The sequence below is a fragment of the Pleurodeles waltl genome, chromosome 6, assembly GCF_031143425.1.
Source record: "Pleurodeles waltl isolate 20211129_DDA chromosome 6, aPleWal1.hap1.20221129, whole genome shotgun sequence".
NCBI lineage: Eukaryota > Metazoa > Chordata > Amphibia > Caudata > Salamandridae > Pleurodeles > Pleurodeles waltl.
Genome location: NC_090445.1, coordinates 1,576,383,440 through 1,576,406,556, shown reverse-complemented (window position 1 = coordinate 1,576,406,556; position 23,117 = coordinate 1,576,383,440). Strand labels below are relative to the sequence as shown.

Below are 23,117 nucleotides of genomic sequence, written 5' to 3'. Positions count from 1 at the left end.
CCATGTGAAAGTGTTCCGATTTGATGTAGATGTTTAGTGTTCTGAGATCTAAGATTGGTCTCAGTGTTTGGTCTCTTTTTTGGTATTAGAAAGTACAGTGAGTAAACTCCTGTGTTCCTTTGTGTACGTGGTACAAGTTCTATTGCGTCCTTTTGCAGTAATGCCTGAACTTCTAATTCCAGAAGGTCTAAATGCTGTTTTGACATGTTTTGTGTTTTTGGTGGGACATTTGGAGGGATTTGGAGAAATTCTATGCAATAACCATGTTGGATAATTGCTAAGACCCAATTGTCTGTTGTTATCTCCTCCCAAGCTTTGTAAAATTGGCTTAGTCTTCCCCCCACTGGTGTTGTGTGAAGGGGTTGAGTGACTTGTGAGTCCCTGTTTGGTTGTAGGGGTTTTGGGACCTTGAAATTTTCCCCGGTTCCTAGGGAATTGTCCCCCTCTGTACTGGCCCCGAAAGCCTCCCCTTTGGTACTGTCCCTGGTAGGTAGACGGTGTTGATTGTGAGGTGCTGGCTTGTGTGGCTTGACCCCGAAACCCCCCTCTGAAGGGTGTTCTGCGAAATGTGCCAAAAGTGCCTCTGCCCTGCGGGGAATAGAGTGCGCCCATGGCCTTGGCTGTGTCAGTGTCCTTTTTCAATTTCTCAATTGCCGTGTCCACATCGGGTCCAAACAATTGTTGTTCGTTGAACGGCATATTGAGCACTGCCTGTTGGATCTCGGGTTTAAACCCGGATGTGCGCAACCATGCGTGCCTTCTTATGGTTACTGCGGTATTTATTGTTCTTGCAGCTGTGTCCGCTGCATCCATAGAGGAGCGTATTTGGTTATTAGAGATATTTTGTCCCTCCTCAACTACTTGTTTTGCCCGTTTCTGTAATTCTTTGGGCAGATGCTCGATGAGATGCTGCATCTCATCCCAATGGGCTCTGTCATATCGCGCTAGGAGCGCCTGAGAGTTCGAGATGCGCCACTGGTTTGCAGCTTGTACAGCAACCCTTTTTCCAGCTGCGTCGAACTTGCGGCTCTCTTTGTCCGGAGGTGGGGCGTCGCCGGATGTGTGCGAGTTGGCTCTCTTGCGAGCTGCCCCTACTACAACTGAATCTGGTGGCAGTTGTGATGTGAGAAAAGCAGGGTCCGTGGGCGGTGCTTTATATTTTTTCTCCACCCGTGGAGTTATCGCTCTGCTTTTGACAGGTTCCTTAAAGATCTGTTTTGCGTGCCTTAGCATTCCCGGGAGCGTAGGCAGGCTTTGATAGGTGCTATGGGTGGAGGAGAGGGTGTTGAAAAGGAAGTCATCCTCGACAGGTTCTGAGTGTAACGACACGTTATGGAACTCTGCTGCCCTAGCTACCACCTGTGCATACGCTGTGCTGTCCTCAGGTGGTGAGGGCTTGGTAGGGTACGACTCAGGACTATTGTCTGATACTGGGGCGTCGTATAGGTCCCAAGCGTCCTGGTCATCTTGGCTCATGGTGGTATGAGCTGGTGAATGTGACGGAGTTTGTGCCGGTGATGTATGAGTTACAGGTGGAGGAGAGGGTGGTGGAGTTACTTTCTTCACCACTTTTGCTTGTGGTGTTTGTTCTTGTGTTTGGAACTCGAGTCTCCTTTTCCTCCTGATTGGGGGAAGAGTGCTGATCTTCCCTGTCCCACTCTGTATGAAGATCCGCTTCTGGGTGTGGTCTACGTCAGTGGTTTGTAACTCTTCTTCAAATCTGTGTTTGCGCATTTGAGAGGACAGTGATTGTTCCTCTGAATACGAGCTGGCAGTCGGTTCGGTTGCTGGGCGTTTTGGCACCGAAACTGTGTCTTTGCTTGTTTTCGGCTCCGAGGAGAATTTTCTCTTTTTTGTAGTCGAGCCTTCTCGGCGTCGATCATCCTCGGTGCCGCTGTCTCTGCGTCGAGCAGCTTCGGTTCCGCTGTCTCAGCGTCGACCCTTTTCGGCAGCACTTTCTCGGTCCCGAGATTGCTGCGTGCCTGTGTCTCGACCCGAGTCGGACGATCTCGGCACCGGTTCGCCCTTTTTCGGTGCCGATGGACGGTCACCTATTTTATGGGTTGAGCCATGGCCTGTTGGCAGTGGCGTCCCCTGGGCCTTGTCTGTTTTCCCGTGTGGTGCTTGTTTCGACGTCTTACTCACGGTTTCTTCGACGTTGAATTCCTCCGAGTCCGATTCATGGATGGAGAAGGCTTCCTCTTCTTCTCCTTGTTCCTCGAACCCTCGTTGTCCTGTCGGCGTGGACGCCATTTGCAACCTTCTGGCTCTTCGGTCACGGAGCGTCTTTCGGGACCGAAACGCACAACAGGCCTCACACGTTTCTTCCTTGTGCTCGGGCGACAGGCACAAGTTACAGACCAAATGTTGGTCTGTATATGGGTATTTGCTGTGGCATTTAGGACAGAATCGGAACGGGGTCCGTTCCATCGGTGTCGATGTTACACGCGGTCGGGCCGACCAGGCCCCAACGGGGGGTCGAAGTTACCCCGAAGGGCTACCGGAGCTCTTTACGATTCGGTGTCGATTCTATCTAACCTGATACCGAACGAAACAATACCGACGCAGTTTTCCGAAGTTTTGACTATCTTTCCGTCCCGAAACCCGGAGCGAAAAGGAACACGTCCGAACCCGATGGCGGAAAAAAAACAATCGAAGATGGAGTCGACGCCCATGCGCAATGGAAACAAAGGAGGAGGAGTCCCTCGGTCTCGTGACTCGAAAATACTTCTTCGAAGAAAAACAACTTGTAACACTCCGACCCAACACCAGACGGCGGACTATGCACAGCATGTGTATCTGCAGCTACACATGCCACCGAACTATGTGGTTATCCGTGAAATCATCACCGAAAGTGTGAAGTTGAGAAGCACGCAATGTACGCTGCACCAGCGCCTCCTGTGTGATGGGTAGAAATGGATTATTAATCAGGGTCAATGCTGGGGATAACAATGTATCTTACTGAAGCGAACGAGCCAGATTGCTCCATGCCCAGCTATTTGTAGAAAGAGAATATCTCTGCGATGTAGTGGAACACCTCCGGGGCAAAAGGACACTCAGTGGGACAGGATCTGACAGGTCCCGCTCCGGGATAGAGTAATGAAGGCGGGCATCAGGATGATACCAGTGGTACGTGTACTGACACTGCGCCACCAAATAGTAAAGCTGGAAGTGGAGGAACACAAACCCACCTCGCTCATTTGGGAGAGTGAGGATTTCCCATCGAATGCGCGGATGTTTATCTGCCCATACCAGTCGAATGACCAAGCTACGAAGTGTACCAAAAAAAAACATTTGTGAGCTGGATTGGAATATTTAGACATAGATACAGAAATTGTGGGAGAGCCAGCATTTTTATGAGCGATATCTGGCCCGCTATAGAGAGCGGCAGCTTCACCCATCTACCCACCTATGCAGTGAATCTCTCCACCGCACGTCCCTAATTTAGCCGTAGCACCTGTTTCTTGTCCCTGTGCAAATGAATAGCTAAATATTTTGCCGAGTCAGGGCACCAGCATCAAGGAAATTAATGTCTCAGGTGAACGAGTAATGTCAGTCAGTGGAAACAGCTCCAACTTGCTCCAATTTATATGTAGCCCAGAAAACCCTCCAAAGCGAGTCACCTCTGTCAATACTGGTGCCAGGTTCGTATCTGGACGGCGGACAAATAGCATGATGTCATCCACATAAAGCAACTCCAGGAGCGGTCCTCTAGACCATTCCAGTCCCCTGTGGAAATGTCACTCACGTAAGTGGCGTACCAGGGGGTCCATTGCCAGATTAAAGAGCAGAGGTGACAAAGGGAGCCCCTATTGTGTGCTGAGTGTTATGGGGAAAAATGAGGACAACTCACCATTAAGCCATATGGCTACTGTGGGATGTGAGTACAGCAAGGAAATAAGTTTGGTGTAGCCTCGGGGGAACCTGAGCTTACTAAGAACAGCATGTAAAAATGGCCATTCAAGTGAATCTAAAGCCTTTTCGTATCTAATAAGGCGATCGCCACCAGAACCTCTGGGGACACTCTGTTCATCAACAAAAAGACAGTGCGAAGATTGATAAAAGGTAGAGCGGTGCGGAACAAAGCCAGACTGAGCGGGGGAAGATAATCATATCCAACAAGAGGGAGAGGTGGGTAACAATCATTTTAGCCAGGATCTTATTGTCAAAATTTATCAGAGAGACGGGGAGATATGACCCCCAATATACAGGGTTTTTGCCATGTTTTGGCAAAAGGGCAATAACCGCCTCTCTCATAGATGCAGGGAGAGCCCCAGCCTCCGGAGCCTCAGCATACACCAATACTAGATGAGAGCTTTATAATATCCTTGTATTTCTTGTAAAACACTTCAGCAAACCCATCCAACCCTGGGGCATGTGTCCCATCAAGCGAATCTATCGCCTGCAACACCACCTCAGTAGAGGAGGGTTCACTAAGGAACTGTTGCTGGGTGGATGTTAACCAGACGCTAGCGATGTCATCTACATAGTCCTGTAAAGCGGGATCTGGCGGCCCTGCCTGTGTTCTATAGAGCGTGGAATAATACTTGAGAAGCTCTACCTGGATCTCAGCGGTACTGACGGCAACACTGCTGTCAGGCCTTTTAGTTTTAAGTATATGGGATGCAAGATATGGAGGAAGGATCAGTCTGGCCAGCAGTCTTCCAGGTCTGTCCCCCTCTTCATATCTATGGGCCGTTGTATACTTGCCCACATAGTGAACCTCCCATGCTGCCAATGCGTTAAACTCATTGAGCAAAGCCTTAGGATGACCCAGTTGAGGGGCAATATCGGCAGCCTCAATTTCACAGTCAATATAGACAAGCTGTTCCTCCACCCGCGCTAGATCACAATGTATTTCTCTCAGGACACCAGAGTGTGTGGTAATGCAGATGCCTCAGATATAGGCCTTAAAGGAATCCCACAATACCGCCGAAGTACCCACCGAGCCATTGTTTATTTTAATTAAGTCGACCTCCAGGTTGCACAGGACAGAGCATTAAACAACGCCATGTCCAGGAACCTCCAAAATTTCCTGGCCCCACAAGCCACGGGTATCGAAAGTGCAAGCAGTACCGGGGAATGGTCAGATAATGTCCGCGGGAGGTGCGTGACATCTGTAACCCACTGCACAGTAGCGCCCATCAAGAGCCAATAGTCAATATGTGACCAGGTTCCATAGGGTGATGAATGAAAGGCGTAGGCCAACGTGCCAGTGCCAAACAGTCGCCAAGGGTCATATTAAGCAAAGGTGTTGCAGAGATCATTCAAAGCCCTAAGGGAGCGAGGCTTGGATGTCGGGGCACGAGAGGTGGTGTCCAATGCATGGTCCACCACCAAATTAAAGTCCACATCCACAAGGATATGATCTATATCAAAGCGATAGATGTGCTAATGGATATCCTGAAAAAATTCAGGAGCGTACACATTTACAAGTAGGACCTTACGGTTAATCAAAAGCCCCACAAACATCACATATCTGCCACTGCCATCCACCAGGGTTGATAGTGGCCTAAACGGTACCGTTTTATGAATCAAGATACACCCCCCCCCCCCTCCCGAGAGTCGGAGCTGAAACTAGCATAGTATTGATGTTGGCCACACATGGCTCCAAAGGAGGGCACTGTGCCAGCTAGAAGATGTATCTTTTGTAGGAAAGCAATCTGCACCACGTGCCTGCGGAAGTACTGCAGCACCATTTTACCTTTCCGGGGATTGAGACTGCGTATGTTCCAGGAAAGGAATGCAAGGCCGACAGGTTTTTTTGTCACGGGCGCATGCACCCCAGCGCGCAAGACCTGTGCAGCCATATGGACGTAGGGTAAGCATGTATAGAAACTGCATTGCATAACAGAACAACATTACATCACACAATCCATTTGTGTGAAACAATCCTCCCGCCTCCCACACCTAGCGTAAAAATGCCTAGCGAAACACACAAAAACCCTAAACAAAAACCATTATAATAGAAGAACAAATAGCTTGCTATCAACCTTGGGAGCATGACAACACAGCCATGGAGTACTCCCAGCTGCTATTGGGATTGACAGTGTAGTATAGGAGAGGTCAATCTCGTTTAAAGAAGGAACCGGAGTGATAAACAGTACAGCGGCAAAACAGCAACTATCATATAATCAATGGGGGAAACATTGTTTATGCAAACATGGCAGGGGTCACAGTCCAGGCCGTCTCATCTGGTTCAGGGCAAACAGTTCCATGCTCGAAGCAGGCCTTGCATCCAGATCATCATGCCCCCACAGGGATCCGCGGGGTGATCCGCCCAACCGAGGATGTTGCTTGCAGAACCTCATGGCATCGCTAGGGTTATCAAAGTATCGTGATTGGCTGTTCACCTCCACTCTTAACCTAGCTGGAAATATCATGCCATAGCATACGCCAAGACAATGGATCGTGGCCTTGATTTCTAGAGAATTTCTGCCGGGCTTCCTGCACCGTAGGCATGAAATTGGGGTAGAGGGGCACGACTGGTCCATGATACTGTAATGGGAGTTTCTCTCTGGCACGTTGGAGGGAAGTGGCGCAGGGTCTATAATTCAATAGGTGAGCAATTATCAAGTGGGCAGGTGCTCAGGCCTAGGGCCCAAAGTACGATGTGCCCTCTCCACCACAAAGGTTGAGGTGAAGCCTTGGCACCCTAGTAACTCCACCAGCAGGTTCTCTACAAACAAATTTAGCCGACCAGCATTACCAGCTATACGCAAATTGTTACGGCGCCCTCTGCCCTCCAAATCCTCATTCTTTAACCTCCCCTCAACCTTCTCAAGGCATTTTCTGAGCGTTGCTGTATCGTCCTCAATGGTAGAGATTCGACCCTCTTCTCCATCCAGGCAGATTGGTTTTTGTCCAACCTACTGCGCATGTTACCAAGACTGGTGATCAGAAAGTAGAATCTATTATCAATGGCACGAAATCTGGCACTCAGCTCTGTCACTATTTCCTCTGCTCCTGATGTCTGATCTCTCATCTGACCACTCCGGATGTCATCCGATTTCCTCGCCGGGGTGACAGCCATGTCTTCCTGAGGCCTCTCCTCAAAGGGACGTTTCCGTTGCTTGGGGTCACCTCGGCCCATGGACACCCAGGGACTCCCCTCAGCCACTGCCAGTCCAGGAGTACACCAAGAATCATCGGGGAAATCCCTGCACCTCATTGAGGGAGAGGGGAGTGATCCAGGCAGTAGCCACGGGTCCAGCCATCTGCACCTAGGCCACCAGGCAGGCAACCCCAATCACCCATGCAAATGGAGACAGGTCCACAACGTGGTGCCGGTCATACGACCAGCACGGACCGTTCAGGAATGTGGGGCCCCAACTGAGGTCCCCGCTAATGGAACCTTTGCCAGGTAGACAACATCAAAAAATTAAGAGCCCCGTGCAGACTGGGGTGTGACCCCACTGGTAGCCCAACTGAATAGCAAAGAGAGGGGGGGGGGGGGGGGTGTTGAGACGGGCCACTCACCTGAAAAGCAGGATGTCTGCAGGGGCAATGGTATACCCCCTTACCTCCTGGAACACATCTCGGCTCGTCCTGGTGGACACAGAAACCCCGGCAGGTGTCCCAAAAGGAAAGGGGGAGTGGAAGAGAAAAGACAAAATACTGCCATGTCTTGCCGGTCCAGCCAGGCACCCTGTATCTTTGGGGGGCAGGTCGTAGTTGACAGAGTGATAGTAGAGTTAGTGCACTCAACTTCCTTGAAACCGAATCTCTCTTTCTGATATGGGCACGGGAGCGGTAACAGAACAATGTAATGCTCCAGCACTTTTCTTGGATAATAATAACTGTTGGCACAATTACTAACACTGCATTACCAAAAACCCAAACTGAATACCATAAACAATAAGTAGTGCGACACTAGGGCTAGCTTCACAAAGATTCACTGTTGCACACTACAATTAGAACTGTGGTTGCACTTATCATGCACAAGAAAGACAAACAAGGGCATTAATTATATCACGTATAACTTTCCTGCATGCATAAAGTTAAACTAAAAGGAACAAAAACAATCCAAGAAATACAAATGTCCACTCTGGGTTTAAACAGTTAGGGTGGCACAGTTTGATTTGGATTCACTGTGTGTGTGTGAAAAACCCTTCAAAAGAAAATTCCTCAAACCTGAAACACAGACATGAATGACACAGTTTAAATCCAAGAGTTATGCTATTAGAGAAAGAAAAGTCAGGTAAATGCTCTTTTAAAATTGTCACTTTTTGTAGTACTTGAGCTCAAGCAGATTTCCTGAAGCACATTTAGGCTATTAACTACAATAATAATGTAGAATGTTCAGAAATGCCTTTGTCTCTTCAAGATAAGCACTCTTCCAAAATATGAGGTCTGAAATACACCAGCTGTTCTAGGAAGGCGTGGCACTCAAAGAACAAACTCCCTGGAGAATACTAGTCACTTAGCTGCAGTCTTTTCCGGAGTGCTGGAGGAATGCCTGGTGTCAGCTGATACAGGAACAAAGAAAAGAATTGCCTCAGAAGTCCTGAATACGAGGATGACAGCAGGTGCTGGACTGCTAAACCATATGCTGAGATCAGGAAGCAAAACAAAGCCAAGCAGGGAGGCACGCTTCACTCTGCTATTTATAGCCAATCAGCAAAGCAGTTGAGTTTCCACATGTGGATGAGTCACCACACCCAATTAGAAGCACAGGTCTACACCACACCCAATTCACCTGCTCACATTAGCAAACAAGCATTGGTAAACAAGCATTGATAAAATCAATTAAGTAACACAGCACATTATGTTTACTTAGAAACATGAAGGTTTAACCAAGAACAGAGATAGGATTTAACCCTAATCCCTGGGGATGCTGACAGATAACGCAGAAGGCACCTTGAAGGTTCCTGACAGGGGGTGCTGGTCCTCACGAAGACAGCCAGGCCCGCTCCCCCATAAAGCGGACAGGTCTCCGGGAGCCCCTGCGGGCGTCTCCAAGGCTGCAGAGAGGGCCGCTCTAGGCCGCACCGCCACAGCAAAGGTCTGGGGGAGAGGGTCTGGAACACTTCTCCAGTGTTGCCCTGGGCTTGGGGCGGAGGGAGGAGGGGCAGTCAACCAGCTGCCCCCGGCAAACCCACACCAGCGGGTGGCCCAGCCCCTCAGGCTCGCACGAGGCCCCGTCACCTTGGGGCCTTGGAGGAGCATAGGCCTGTGGGAACAGGCATCAGCAACAGCAGCACCCGCGCACCACAAAATCTGCAGCCACGGTGCTCCCCTATGGTCGTCCCCCACTCCTCACCGCTCCTTTCCTGCCATTCGTCTGCCTCTGGGTGCACTCTCCTGCCCAAGTGTAAGGAGCCTCCACAGGAGCTTCAGAGTCAGTGGCTTGGCCATGCCCCCACATACCTAAAGAAAGACTATGAATCTACTGGATAGGTAATCTAAATTTATAGGACCAGTATGAAACAAACAATAGATCATATGGGCAAGTAGCCTATTGTAACTCCACTAATCCTGCACAAAGACAACACAAATTGTAAACGCCAATAGGTTTTGCATTTTCAAACATACAAAGAATTAGTGGCAGAGAAACCAAGAACACTCAGAGAAGGGATATAGGCGGGGCACACAGTTAGAAACCAAGCTCAACACAGATTTGGGTTTAAAAGCTAAATTCATGATTATTTATTCTATAAAAGGACAAAGCTTTTCTACTGTATTTAATTTGATTTTAATTATTTGCTTCATGGTAAACATGGTTGTAGTACCCATTATAACAATACATATATATATGTGGAATATATGTGTTCATCTGTGCATGAAAGTGTTCCTTAATGCCATTATAAAGTTGAGCTTGAGGAACCAATGCAATGAAACCTCCACTCTACCCTTATTGGCCAGCTTTAAAATATGTAGATTGACAGGTGGCAAAAATGCCAACTGCATTGGTTGAACCCTCATGCCTGAAATCACTAAATATACTATCTACAGGAACTGAACAGCATTTTACAATTCTTTTTTTCATATGATGACCCGATCCCTCCAAATTATTATTTCAGTCCAATGTATTTCAGGGTGGTGAGGACACGGACTGACACAGTATCTGCAGTCTTATTGGCGGAGTGGTCTTTACTTACAAAGGCCTATGTGTGGTGCACGTCCCACACCACATAATTATTGTTAATCAGCATGCTTAAGGGTGCGATCTGTGCAAGTTACCCTATTTTATGCATTGTCCCATTCACTTGCAGCCTCTTTGAACTCATATTTCCGGAAATATATGTAAAATAATGCCCTAACCCTTCAAATTGTGGTTATTTAAAAAAAAATATATATATTACATGATAGCTGTCTTACTAGAAAGGAATTTGGACCAGAATTATTGCACCTTTTTTTATTTTTTTTCCAACACGGAAAAGGAAAAGGCACACAGTTACGCACTTCCTTTGCTCCTACTTAAACCAACCTACCCACCCCTTTGCTCATGCAGGGTAGCTGGAGTACAGGCAACAAAGGGTATACTAGCAATTATACTTTCACCAGTGCCTGAAAAAATACCCGTGCTTCAAGCCCTGCCAACCTCAAAATGTGATACAAGCGAATATATAGTTTTTTCCTCATTCAATACACAAACATGTTCTTTTCAGGTCACAGCTTACTGAGGTGCAGCTGTCTGGCTTGCTAAAGACAACGTTAAGACATTCAGAAAGCCAACCTAGCAATGCATTCTAACCGTTGCTTGCCATTGGCTTTATGGTTTGTAACTTACATTTTCTTGCTTTCTAATCTGCTGGGTTTATTTTTTAGGTTATACAGGTTGATTTTGCACCTTGTCCTGCTCAAACCTTACAGTATCCTTCCTAGCGCTCCCTCTCTGTAAACAAACTTGTAAATCTTGTTCTCAATCTCATCTCACCATATCTGCTCAGCATTCAAATATCAGGCGCCGTCTTCGAAGGACGCTTGTTTACTTTTCTTTTTTGGTCTTCAAAATTAGAGGATTTATAGGACCATCTTCCTGGATACTGGGTGGGAAAGATTTTTTTACTAGCACCTGACATTTAAATGAACTGTGTAAGTATTTCAGAATATATCATAATTATGAACACAAATGAGACACATTTTTGTTATTTTGAAATGTGCTGGAAACAAACAGGTAATTAAACGAGGTGATGCAATCTCCACACATTTTTGTCTGTGTACTGTATAGTTTTCTTTTTGTAAAACTGGATGTCTGTTCAAATGTAATGGTCATTTCAATTGAAAGTGTGTTGACCGTAATGGCAGTGTGCTACCACACCATGAATACTCCACTCTTTCCTGCACTACTCCATGCCACTTCACTCTATGCTACTCTATACCATGCTATTCTATTGAAACAACAAAAAGGTGGTTGTGTAATAGGTTAGCACCTCCAAAATTAAATCGGTAAAGTCTGCTGCAGCAAGTAACATGTATTAGTCCACATGGGACTCCAGCGGGTGCCAACACTAGTGAGCTAACTGCCACCAAGAATGCAACGGTGTCAATTGAAAATCAAAAGACACACTGAAACATAATATTCACACTAGGGCACACCATAATGGTCCATACTATTCTTGGTTGTTGGAGACAACAGTTCAATATAAGTATGAAGTGGTAATCCTTTAGTTTTTCTTCTAATAATTCATGAAGAGGACAAACCCCTTAAGTCCAAAGATGCAACATCCGTGAGAGGGATATCTAGAAACAAATTATACACAATACTTTTCCAAGAGGCATATTTCATGCTTTGTTCTTATAGCGGCATTGCGGCTACATTTTTTCATAGTACGTTCGGTTTATGTCCAATTTTGAGGTATGTTTCCTTATTAGTCTACTATCTTTATGCTATTTGTTCTTTGCATTAATTCTAGTCATGTACATCTCTGGTGTATCTGTTTTTGGAGTGGGTCTTTCTTTCACACTTTCTACATTATTCTTTGGATTTGTGGTCACAGGTGGTTTCTGGTGTCATTGGCCTTATGATACACCGTCTGAGATTTATATTTGCTTGCGAACATATCTTATAATTTTAATTTGTTGTAATTTATCACATATCCAGATGTTATGTACTTGGAGTCTCTTGTAATGGTTTCTTGGTTTTATGTTTTTTTAACAATTCTTGTTCATGATAGTTTGCATATAATTTAGAATACATATGTTATGTTTTGCATTCACATCTTACAGCCTTGAAAAAGTCTTGTAGACGAAACCCGTGTTGGCTGGAGCATATATGGACTGATGATTTCTGTTCTCTTCATAAACTATTACAAGGATCAATAAAGAATCATTGATGTTGCATCTTTGGACTTATGGTGTTTGTCCTCTTCATGAATTATTAGAAGGAAAACTAAAGGATTACCACTTCATACTTATATTGAACTGTTGTCTCCAACAACCAAGAATAGTATGGACCGCTGTGGTGTGCCCTGGTGTGAATATTACCATATTATTCCATGCCAATGCACTCTTCGCCACTTCTCACCACTCCAGTGTAAGCCACACCAATCTACTCCGCACAACTCCAATCTAAAACTCTGTACTCTATGCCACTCTGCACTCTATGCCAATACACTCTGCACCAATCCACTCTAACACTCAACTCTATGCCCTAGCACTCCATGCCAATCCACTGTACACCATTCTAATCTACCATGCACCACTGAACTATGCCACTGCACTCTCCACCACTTTACTCTATGCCATTACACTCGATGCCACTCTATGCAAGTGCACTGTACCCTGTACCACTCCACACTATGCCCTTTCACTCTACTCTGAAACAATTTACTCTATGCCACTGCACTCTATCCAACTGCACTGTTGCTGCACTATTCACCACTGTGCTTTATGGCACTCTACACTACTGCACTTTGACACTCTACAACATTGCACTCTCTACCACTGAACTCTGCACTACTACACCTCTACGACACTGCACTGTACTCTACGCCACTGCACAATGTGCCACTATACTGTGCACTACTCTAATCTACGCAGCTGCATTGTACACTGAATTAAAAAACTAAGTACTCAATGCCACTGTACTCTACATCACTATACTCTGCAATACTCTCTGCCAATGCACTCTCCATAAGTCCACTATGCCACTACAGTGTAAGTTACTCTATGCGACTCTACACTCTGTCACTCCACTCTTCGCCATTCCATTCTACGGGTGTATGCGATTTCAAAGAAAAAACGTTTCCGTGGAATATCATTACTGAGAAACCTTTTATTCTAAACTGTTTAATTGAAATTCAGAATAATTACGTTTTCATGGAAACCAATTCAAAGAATTTCTTTTTGGTTGAAATTGGCTTTTGAATGCTTAACATTTATGGATAAATGTAATGGTTGCATGTTTTACTTGCAGTAAACAGCTGTTTTGCAGATGGTTAGTGTAGTGCTTTACTTCATTGGACAGTATTTCATATTTATATTTTTTACATCGTCAAACAATTACTTTGGATACTTTTAATTCACTGATCCATCACTACCCATCGACACCGTCCATCACTGACCACTCACAACCCCTAAACACAATCAATCCCTGCCCCCAAAAACACCTCAAGACATAACTTGTACTCCCCCAGTCAAGCCTAAAAGCCCTTTCTACCCCAAAAATCCACCCTCCCATAAACCATAAAATCACTCATGACCCACAACTCCACCCATTCCTGAGCTCTAAAAACCAGTTTCTACACCTAAATCCCACCTATCCCATACTCCTTAAAAACACTTCAGCACACCCAAACTCCACCCAACCCCTGAACCTTAAAAAACCATCACCACTCTTTAACTACAACCATCCACCACCCAGAAGAACTCCTCACCCCAAACTTCTCATCTCTGAAACTTAAAAACCTTTTTCTGCATCTAAACTCCACCCTCCCTACCCCAAACTCCACTCCTTCCGGAACCCAAAAACTCTTACCCATCCCTGACCTGTACCAGTCACTGAAACTCAAAAACACTCACCAATCCTAAACTCCACCCATCTATGAACCCTAAAAAAGCATCAACACCCCTACACTCCAACTATCCCTGGACCGTAATAACAACAGCTCACCACTCCTAAACCCCACGCCTTTCTGAATCCTAAAACCTATTCACCACCACAGCTGTGACCCAAAATTGAACCTTAAAAACCCTAACCAACACTAAACTCTGCCCATCCATGAACCCTAAAATCCCTCAACACCCTTACACTCCACCTATCCCTGAAACATAACAAATAAAAAACATACACATCACTTATATGAACCTTTTAAAACCCTTTCTATGCCCTTATGGCAATTATTCCTGACTCCTAAAAGGCCCTCCTTTCCCTGAACATTACCCATCCCTGAACCCATAAACCCCACAGTAGCCCTAAATTCCACCTAAGTTAAATGTAATTTCAGATTTTTCCTTAAAATTATCTTTTCTTTAAAAGGTTTCCTTTTTTTTTTTTATTTCCTTAAAAATGTCTTTCCTTAAAATTGGTTTTCTGTAATTCGGTGTCCTTCAAAGTGGTTTATCAGTTTTCGTTTTCCATTAATTCACATAAATCAACAACACTCTACACCAGTTTCCTCTACGCCACTAACTTTCAGCCATGCAGAACAGCAGCCACTATGGTATACAACATGGCTAAAACCTATTGGAAAAACTAATAGCATTTGCACAGGCATGACCTACTGGCTTTGCCAATGCTTGTTTATGCTTCACCTTGCTTAGTAGTTCTGTAACGCTTCAAATGCCAAGCGCTGTCATTATTTAGATTGCCCGTATTGTATGTGGCGTACTACGCTTTGCTGAACGCGCAGACCACAGGTTTGTTTTCTGATAATCATAGCTAGTGGGTTTAGCACTGGTAGCAGAGGTCCAGGCGTCATGACCCCCATTAATCCTAGTTAGATATCACTGGAATATGAACACAAAGGTCTGTTTTCTAATAAGCGTAACCAGAGGGTTTTGTAGTGGATTGTATTTAGTTTAAATGGGAATCATGAGTTTAGCTAAGCCTTCTGGCTTGCAGGCCTGTGCCCCGTAACCTAGTGGCTTTTAACCTACTTAACTTGCTCTGTTTTAGCACATTTATTTAATTATTTCTTCCCAAATGGCTGCTATGTTTATAGTTAGGAAGATGTTTTAGTTTCACGTTATCAGTGCCACTCTGTGAAGGCATCACTATCATCATCAAAGATAAATGATATATGTAGGTGTATTCACATCATGTAGTTTCACACTTTCGTGGGACAGTAACATACTGTACCTTTTCAGGGAATTGTTTTATATAAATTGCCACCTGAAGCATGTCTTCTTATCTATTTGGGAACATACCTGCATCAGGGGTCTTACAAGATCTGTGTAAATACATCTCACACAGACAAGATTATCAGAGGGATTCCTACCTGATGCCATCAAACACTATATATGCTACATGTCACCTTGACACAGACCCAGCCTTTGTGTCCCCCACAGAGTCTGTTCTAGAGACCTCATTCCAAGGTACCTAGCTCTCTTTAGGTTAGAGATTAGGTTCATTATGCTAGGGTATTAGTGCTTATTTTACACCTTATGTTACTGCAAGATGGTGGGGGGTCTTTGTATTCATGACTTGTTTTTACAATTGTTTCTTGCATTGTTCATTATCCTACTCATTGCAGCCCATGCAATTTACAGTAGATTGCAGTCTTGTTAATAAAACCTATTGAAAACTTTACTGCATCTCCTTCATTGCCTGTATGTGAACGAGACTTGTTGCTAATGTGAAAAAAGGGTAATCTCTGTTTAACCACGACTCCCCTGAGATGTCGCACTCTTGAGTCCATGCGTAAAGGCTGCCACAAATCACCTTTTACAGTTTGGGGTTTTGATGAGGTCCTGTTGTGAGCCGGGAGGGTTGGGCCGACAATTGCAGCTTGTTATAGGATTGGCCTAGACGCCTACAAACAAAAGTGCTCTTACTCCTAGATCAGCAGTCTTGCCTAGAGCAGGCGTCCAACTGGGACAGGTTCTGCATTGGTAGCAGATATCCAGTTGTCATGGCCCTCATTAATCCTAGTAAGAGCTCGCTGCAATATGCACAAAAAGGTTGGTTGTCTGATGAGCGTCCCCCGTGGGTCTATGCAAATAGAAGCAGAGATACAGGTGCCAGGGCCCAGCCATTAATCCTAGTAAGGGCCCACTGGGACATGCACAAAAATGTTTGTTGTCCGATAAGTGAGGTTTGTCATTCGATAAACGTACCCAGTGCATAAATGAAGCAGAGATCCAGGTGTCATAACCTAAATTAATCCTAGTCAGGGCAAATTGTGATATAAACAAAAACCTGCATGTAATGCGCATTTTATTTCCATTGCCTATCACGAAGAAAAACTAAGTAACCCATGTTTTCTTTACCAATTTCTGCTGTGTGTGTTCTGGGAGGGTGTACCAGCATCCAGCGTACTCCCTCTCACCTCTACCTCTGAGTCAGTAGAATGAAGTACCTAAAAAACTGGCCCAGAGCTCACTGAACCTTGTAAGTCATGGTGGTGTTTTTTACTTCCTTCTGGGGCAAGGAAAGCGGCTCGTTGCGCTGTGCTTTAGGAATGTGCATTAAACATCATTATCAGATGGACTCACGGCAGCCTGCCCCGCTAATCCCCGATGCCAGGAACTCGTCTCTTTGGCGGCACCAGTGACTGCAGAAAGCTAACAGACAGCTCCGACCACTATTTACAAAAAACAAAAAAAGAAAAAAAAAAACTCTCTCTCTCTCAAATCCATTCCCATCATTCTATTCCAACTCTAAACTCTACTAAACACACACGAAATAAAGAGCACAAATCTAACACAACTGATGCACACGGGGGAAAAAACACTTCTCAATCTACTAATGATTAAACTATTTACTCCAAAACTCAAGATTTGAGTTTAGAAGTTGTGTGCTAGTAGCCGCAAGTCGCGTCGATGCTTGGTCAGGGTTATACACTATTTCAATACAATTCGGCATCTTTTCACTTCTTCCCAGTACATGGAAGTCTGCACTGTGATGATTCTAGAAATCTAAGTTAGACTCCCTAACAGGCACAAACAGACACCTTCAACACCCGCACCACCAACGTGTGGATAAATAAAGGTTGAGAAATGCTGGAAAAAAAAAAAATTGAAGAAAGAGCCAAATCTAGAGCTATCTACAAAATAAAGGGGCAATCCAGACGAGCGCTATCTACAAAATAAAGGGGCAAACCAGACGACGAGAGGCGCTAAGAGGCCGTGGGCTTTAAAACCAGCCTTGATACACTGAGGAAATGTCCGGCAGTGCAAGAGGCCCATCCTCCTCTAACAGATGGAATATTTTTTTTTTCAGCATCCTTCGCCAGCACTTTCGCAGGTTGGTTCTGGCTTAGTAATTGCTCGAATTGTATCAGAGGAATCACCTGCAGTTGCTTTAGAGGCCAAGCAGGGAGGGTGACACCAGCATCCGTCAAAGGGCAGTCTAAGTACAGATGCCCCTTTGGAAAGGTTAGAGCCAACTGCTTGCTACGCTGCCTGCTTTATCGTCAGACTACACTTAAAGTAGAATGTGGTGGCCACATACTCCCGGATCTTTACCACAGCAGTTGTAATTGTCCTTCTGAAGACAATTCTCAATTTCCAAACCATTGCAAGGTGACATCTGAGCATTGAAGCGGAGCCTTATTCAGAAAAAATATCCAAGAGTCCCGAAATGCACTCTTTGTATTCTCAGACATTACATTAAAAGAAGCATGGTGTTCAGAACCATGAGAAACAGTGGCACCCCTCCCGTCACTCCACCTTGGTCGTGCAACTTTAGACTCGTGCAAACAGACACTACTTGATTAAGGAGTCTAAATAATTCGCACAAGAAGTATTCCAATTTCACCTCCCTCAGTTCTGTCCTCAATAACTTCTGCTTGATCACAAGCTTTGCACTGGTCTGTGGGATTCAGGTGGGGGACTGACTCGAAATGTAGAGTTTGAGTTAAGTCACACTTCCTCTCCCATATCATCCCTAGGACAGCACAAACAGACACTCCCAGGGCGAGTTCTGATCCAAATGCGAGGCTGATGTTCATAACAAAGGCTTGGACAAAGGCCGTCAACTCTGCCGAAGGAAATGGCCCTTCACTCCAGTTTCAATTTGGCTACTAAATACATGTGAACATGGGATGGTGCCAAATGCCTTAGGTCAGTGGTTCCCAACTTGTGGTCCGGGGACCCCTGGGGGTCCGCGAAGCCTTCTCAGGGGGTCCGCAAGAGCCTAGAAATTTAAAAAATATTAACAAATATTGACAAATTAGGTCCCCAGCTTCCAGTAATGGCTCAGCTGTGATCCAGAGCCAAGAAGAACATTAAAGATTCTGCTTGTTCAGCACTCCAACCTTTGTGTCCGGGAAAGTACTGCATTATACTGGCGTGCCAATTTCCTAGTCAAAACCTCCCTCAACCATATGCAAAAAAAAAAAAAAAAGGGTTTTGCAAATAACTTTGTCAGAAGCACCAAATTTGAATAGTCGAGGTCCGATGGAGATGACTCATTTGGGGAAACGATTCGTGTTATAGTTAGAAATTAGGTTGGCAGCATCCAGGGTCATGTCCAACCAAAGTGGATGGCTCAGTTATCGAACATCCCTGCACTTAGGAGCAGAAAGAAACCCTGATCACAACAGCAGTCAAGGTCTGACAAGTCCATTCGCAATGCACCATCTACACTCGAACTGTGATTTCTGTGTTTTTGATTCCATGTGCTTTAAGGCTGGCCTAGAGACAGCTCTGTCTGAACTGCCTCACTTCATAAAAATAAATTCATCAATAAAAAGATACATGCATTACAAAAGCACAGGTACCCAGTGATTAATTTGTAACAAAATAAATAAGTCCCAGTGCCCCAAATTTTGTTCAGAAGCTTGTGGTCCAGGCTATCGAATGTTGGCTTGTCGAATACCAAGGCTGCGTAGTTTTGATCTCACCTTATTCCTGTTTCATTCATCACCAGACACTCTCTGCCCTTTTACCACATTGTTCCAGATTTTTTCATCCCGGTTTCCTTTTGTCACTGTTTTTCTATCCTTCGCTTCTTTGTTCCTTCCCCTTTTGTGTTTCTCTCACCACCTCCGGTTCAAAGTCTGATGAAGAAAAATAAGTGCTGGTCCAGCACAAATCATAGTGGGCGGGCCCCACCTGCAACCAATGGCTCAAATTAAGCACTGCACACGCCTAGCTGAGCCTGAAGTAAGTACTCTTCATTCTTCAGTCTGTTCAACTGTCATTGACATTTACCTTCCACGCACCACAGCATACATTATGGGACGGCAGGTCAGCCGCTTGCGCCATCGGCTCTCTTACTCTGTAAGTGACCGAATTCTGTCTGATCACATGCACATTTGCCTAAAAAAGATGTGCACTTCAGCACACCAGAGTCCATTCTTCTTCCCCTGAGAGCAGCCTTCACTTTCTAAAGGCCGTTAGCATCGGTCCCTCTGACTTCACCAAGTGCAAATAAACACACCCATGGTATACCTTTATGTTTCATGTACCTCTCACTTAACCTTGAACGCAACCAGCAGTAACTTGTATCAGTATGTCCAGCATTATGATTGGCTGAGCTTTGTTACTCTGTGGAAATACTCATGCAATACAAGTCCACACAGATGTAATTTTCAGCATCCCATATGCAGCCACACTTAGGGCCAGATGTATGAGCCAGAGTTTTGCGACTCGCAATTTGCGACTCACTTGCGAGTCGCAAAACCATTTGTACAACAGTGTACTTCACACGGTTTGCGATTCCCAATGGGGTCGCAAATGACCTACCTCAAAAATATTCACGAGTTAGGTTGCAATTTGTGACCCCATTGGGAATGGATACACTCGCAGGGATGGTGGGCTGCTGAAGACAGCAGGCCACAATGTCTCTGACTGCTTTGAAATAAAGAAGTTGTATTTTTTTTTATTTTTAAATGCAGCCTGTTTTCCTTATTTCACTTGTGTTGATGATGATGAATCAGAGGTAATTTTACACTTCAAAGTGCCGACTACCAAAAGTGAGATCAATGGTGCACGACATTTACATCTAATGGGACATCTTTCTACCCCGTTTTCTCTTCTTTCCATGTGGCATCCCATGGGTGAATACTAGTGCGGTCTCATACAGGTCTGTTACTCAAGATCAACAGTCTGCACATGTTCAGTGTAATCTTATGACTGCCAAGCATAGAATAAAAGAATTGTGAAGGAGCTACGGCTCTAGGATGCATGTAAAAGCCCCTCAGGCATCCTGTTACATCTACAACTACCCTTAATACCACAAACTAGCTCTGGTGACCAACCAAGCAACCTTAATTAGTAAGTGTGTTATAAGTACACATCACAGTCTCAGACACGGCTACTTTATTTAATATATCACAGCAAGGACAAAACCGACTGGAGGAATCTACTCGGTCTTCTCTTCTCAATATCAGGAAATACAAAACCCCTTAAAGGAAAAGCTTACTATTTCAGGTAATGTTTACCAGAATAGGGAGCTACACATCATCCTGTCTGAAAATGGGAAGCTCAAGATCCAATTCTCAGACAGCAAACTTCAGGTCTTCAACACATTGCTTGATATGCTGTCGAGCCTGAATGCCTGTACCACAATTAGGGACATTAATACTGATACCATGCATAGAGACTACAATAACACTAATGTTAATATTGGACCAGTCAATGCACACAACAACAAGACACCTTTATACATGAAGGATACATTTTCATGCACAAAGTCACATCACCCCTGTTAGATTCCCCATCAGGAACACTCAGTTTACCCCAGGACGTAGGTACATGGTCAGGCTGGCTCTATGGCCCTGGCCTGAAGGTTAATGACAGACAGGTCACAGATGGGGTAACTCTTAGCTGACAGCCAGACACACAAGCTTAGCTCAGATCCCAGATGTAGGCAGCAACACTACAATGGACCCCGGAGACTGGCCCTAATAAAGGACTGGCCAGAGGGATGCGTGCATTCCCAAAACACCATAAAATTAGATACCACATGTAGTTAGGTTCACTTAGCCAATCAGGGCACAGCACATGCAGCCCCCACACGCCTTTCTGGCCGGAAATCTGGACACAGTTGCAGGCCTACATACTGTCCAAGCAAGGTCGAGGCCCACCTGCATTCCCCATCTGGAATTTGTATCTACGACTATTAGAAATTGTGTCTCTGGTTGACTGTCAGTTTGCACTCTGTCCAAACAGGGACCCTCACTCTAGTCAGAGTGAGGGAGATACACAGCTCAGAAAACCCCTGCTCACCCTTTGGTAGCTTGACACAAGCAGTCATGCTTACCTCAGAGGCAATGTGTAAAGTATGTGTACAATGACACACAGTAACACAGTGAAAACATCACAAAAGGACTCAACACCAGTTTAGAAAAATAGCCAATATTTATTGGATGAAAAAAAAAAAAAGTTATGATTTCTCAAAGATTAAACTTAAATATAGTGCTTAGAAACACAAATGCTGCAATTTGGTGTTATCATGGCATTGTGACAGAGTCGTTCCCAACAATGCAACACCTATGGCGCCAGTCCCGGAGTCACACGGACCCCCAGGTACAGTACCTTGTGAAAGTGAGGAAACAAGCCGGTGTATGGAGTCGGGGGCGAGGCAACTCTGCATCCGGTGCAGTATCAGTTACGGTGCTGCAGAGCAGAGGAATCGGTGTGAGGCGTTGGGGTCTTGCAGTGGACCCATGGAGACGAGGTGGCATCTGTGCAAAGCATCTGTCACTTACACTTCCAACGGGGTCGATGTCCGGTGGGTCAAGATGCAGTGGGGCGTCTTCACAGGATAGCGGTCACGCCACGGGGCTGCAGGAACCATGGCGGAGTCGGGTGTCACAAACGTTGGTGATATAGACCTCCGGACTCACAAAGTCAGGCATGTTAGCGGCTGCTGCCGTGTCAGGCCTGAAATGTCGGTCAGGTTCCTCGCACTCCAGCGGGACCATGGCTTCAGTTGCAGGCTGGGTTGCAGGGTCTGGTAGCGGCATCGGTCTGGGCATTGTCTGTCAGTGCACTTGGTTTTGCACCAGTTTTTCACTCCCAAAGGCCTAGAAACTGGAGTAGGCACCACCTGACGAGTTAAAGTCCTCAGCAAGTGAACCCAGAGGCTGGTAGGTGAAGTCTTTGCTGTCGCCAAGACTTCTTAACACCAGGCAAGCTCAGTACAAGCCCTTGGAGAAACTTCACAAGCAGGATACACAGCAAAGTTCAGTCTTTGCCCACTCTATGGCAGAAGCAGCAACTGCAGGCCAACCAAGCAAAGCACACACAGCAAAGGGGCAGTACCCCTCTTTCAGCCCTTCTCCTTGGCAGAGTTTCCTCTAGATACATAAGTGTTCTGAAAATAGGGGGGTTTGGGTGCACTACCTATACCCATTTTTGCCTTTGAAATAGGCAACCCTCAAAGGAAAGTCTCTGTTGTTGACAAAATCCTGCCTTGCCCAGGCCTGGCCCCAGACACACACCAGGGGTGTTGGAGACTGCAATGTGTGAGAATAGGCACAGCCTTTTCAGGTGCAGGCATCAGCTCTTCCCTTCCGAGTCAATCCCAAGAGACACATCAGAGTATGCAGGGCACTCTGCATCTCCCATTGTATCACTGTCTAGAGGGAATTCACAAACAGACAACTGTCAGCCCGACTCAGACGTGGATACCATAAGCAGGCAGAGGCAGAGAATGGTTCAGCAAGAAAATGCCCACTTTCTAAGAGAGGCATTTTCAAACTGGCAACCTAAAAACCAACTTTACCTAAAGATGTATTTTTAAATTGTGAGTCCAGAGACCCCAAAGTCCTTATCTCTATCTGCTCCCAATTGGAAACTGCACCTAAAAAATATTTAAAGACAGTTCCCATGTTAACCTATGAGAGAGATGGGCCTTGCAATAGTGAAAGTGGCAGTATTTCACTATCAGGACATGTAAAACACACCAATACATGTCCCACCTTTTAAATACACTGCAACCTCCCCATGGGACTACCTTGGGCCTACCTTAGGGGTGACTTACATGTAGTAAAAGGGAAGGTTTGAGCCTGGCAAGAGGGTGCACTTGCCAGGTCGAATTGACAGTGTGAAGCTGCACACAC

General features: G+C 45.4%; 1 protein-coding gene across 5 annotated transcripts in view; it reads right to left on the bottom strand.

Moving 5' to 3' along the window:
- TOR4A (torsin family 4 member A) overlaps positions 1–23,117 on the bottom strand; it is a 148,132-nt gene that overhangs the window by 16,290 nt on the left and 108,725 nt on the right. Inside the window, exon 1 of one of the 5 annotated variants that reach the window (XM_069241340.1) lies at positions 10,880–10,962. The exons of the other annotated variants lie outside the window; for them this stretch is intronic. Within the exon in view, the coding sequence (XP_069097441.1) occupies positions 10,880–10,882 (3 nt within the window). The 5' untranslated portion in view covers positions 10,883–10,962. Of the gene's footprint in view, positions 1–10,879; positions 10,963–23,117 lie in introns of those variants that run through there. 5 annotated transcript variants of the gene reach the window in all.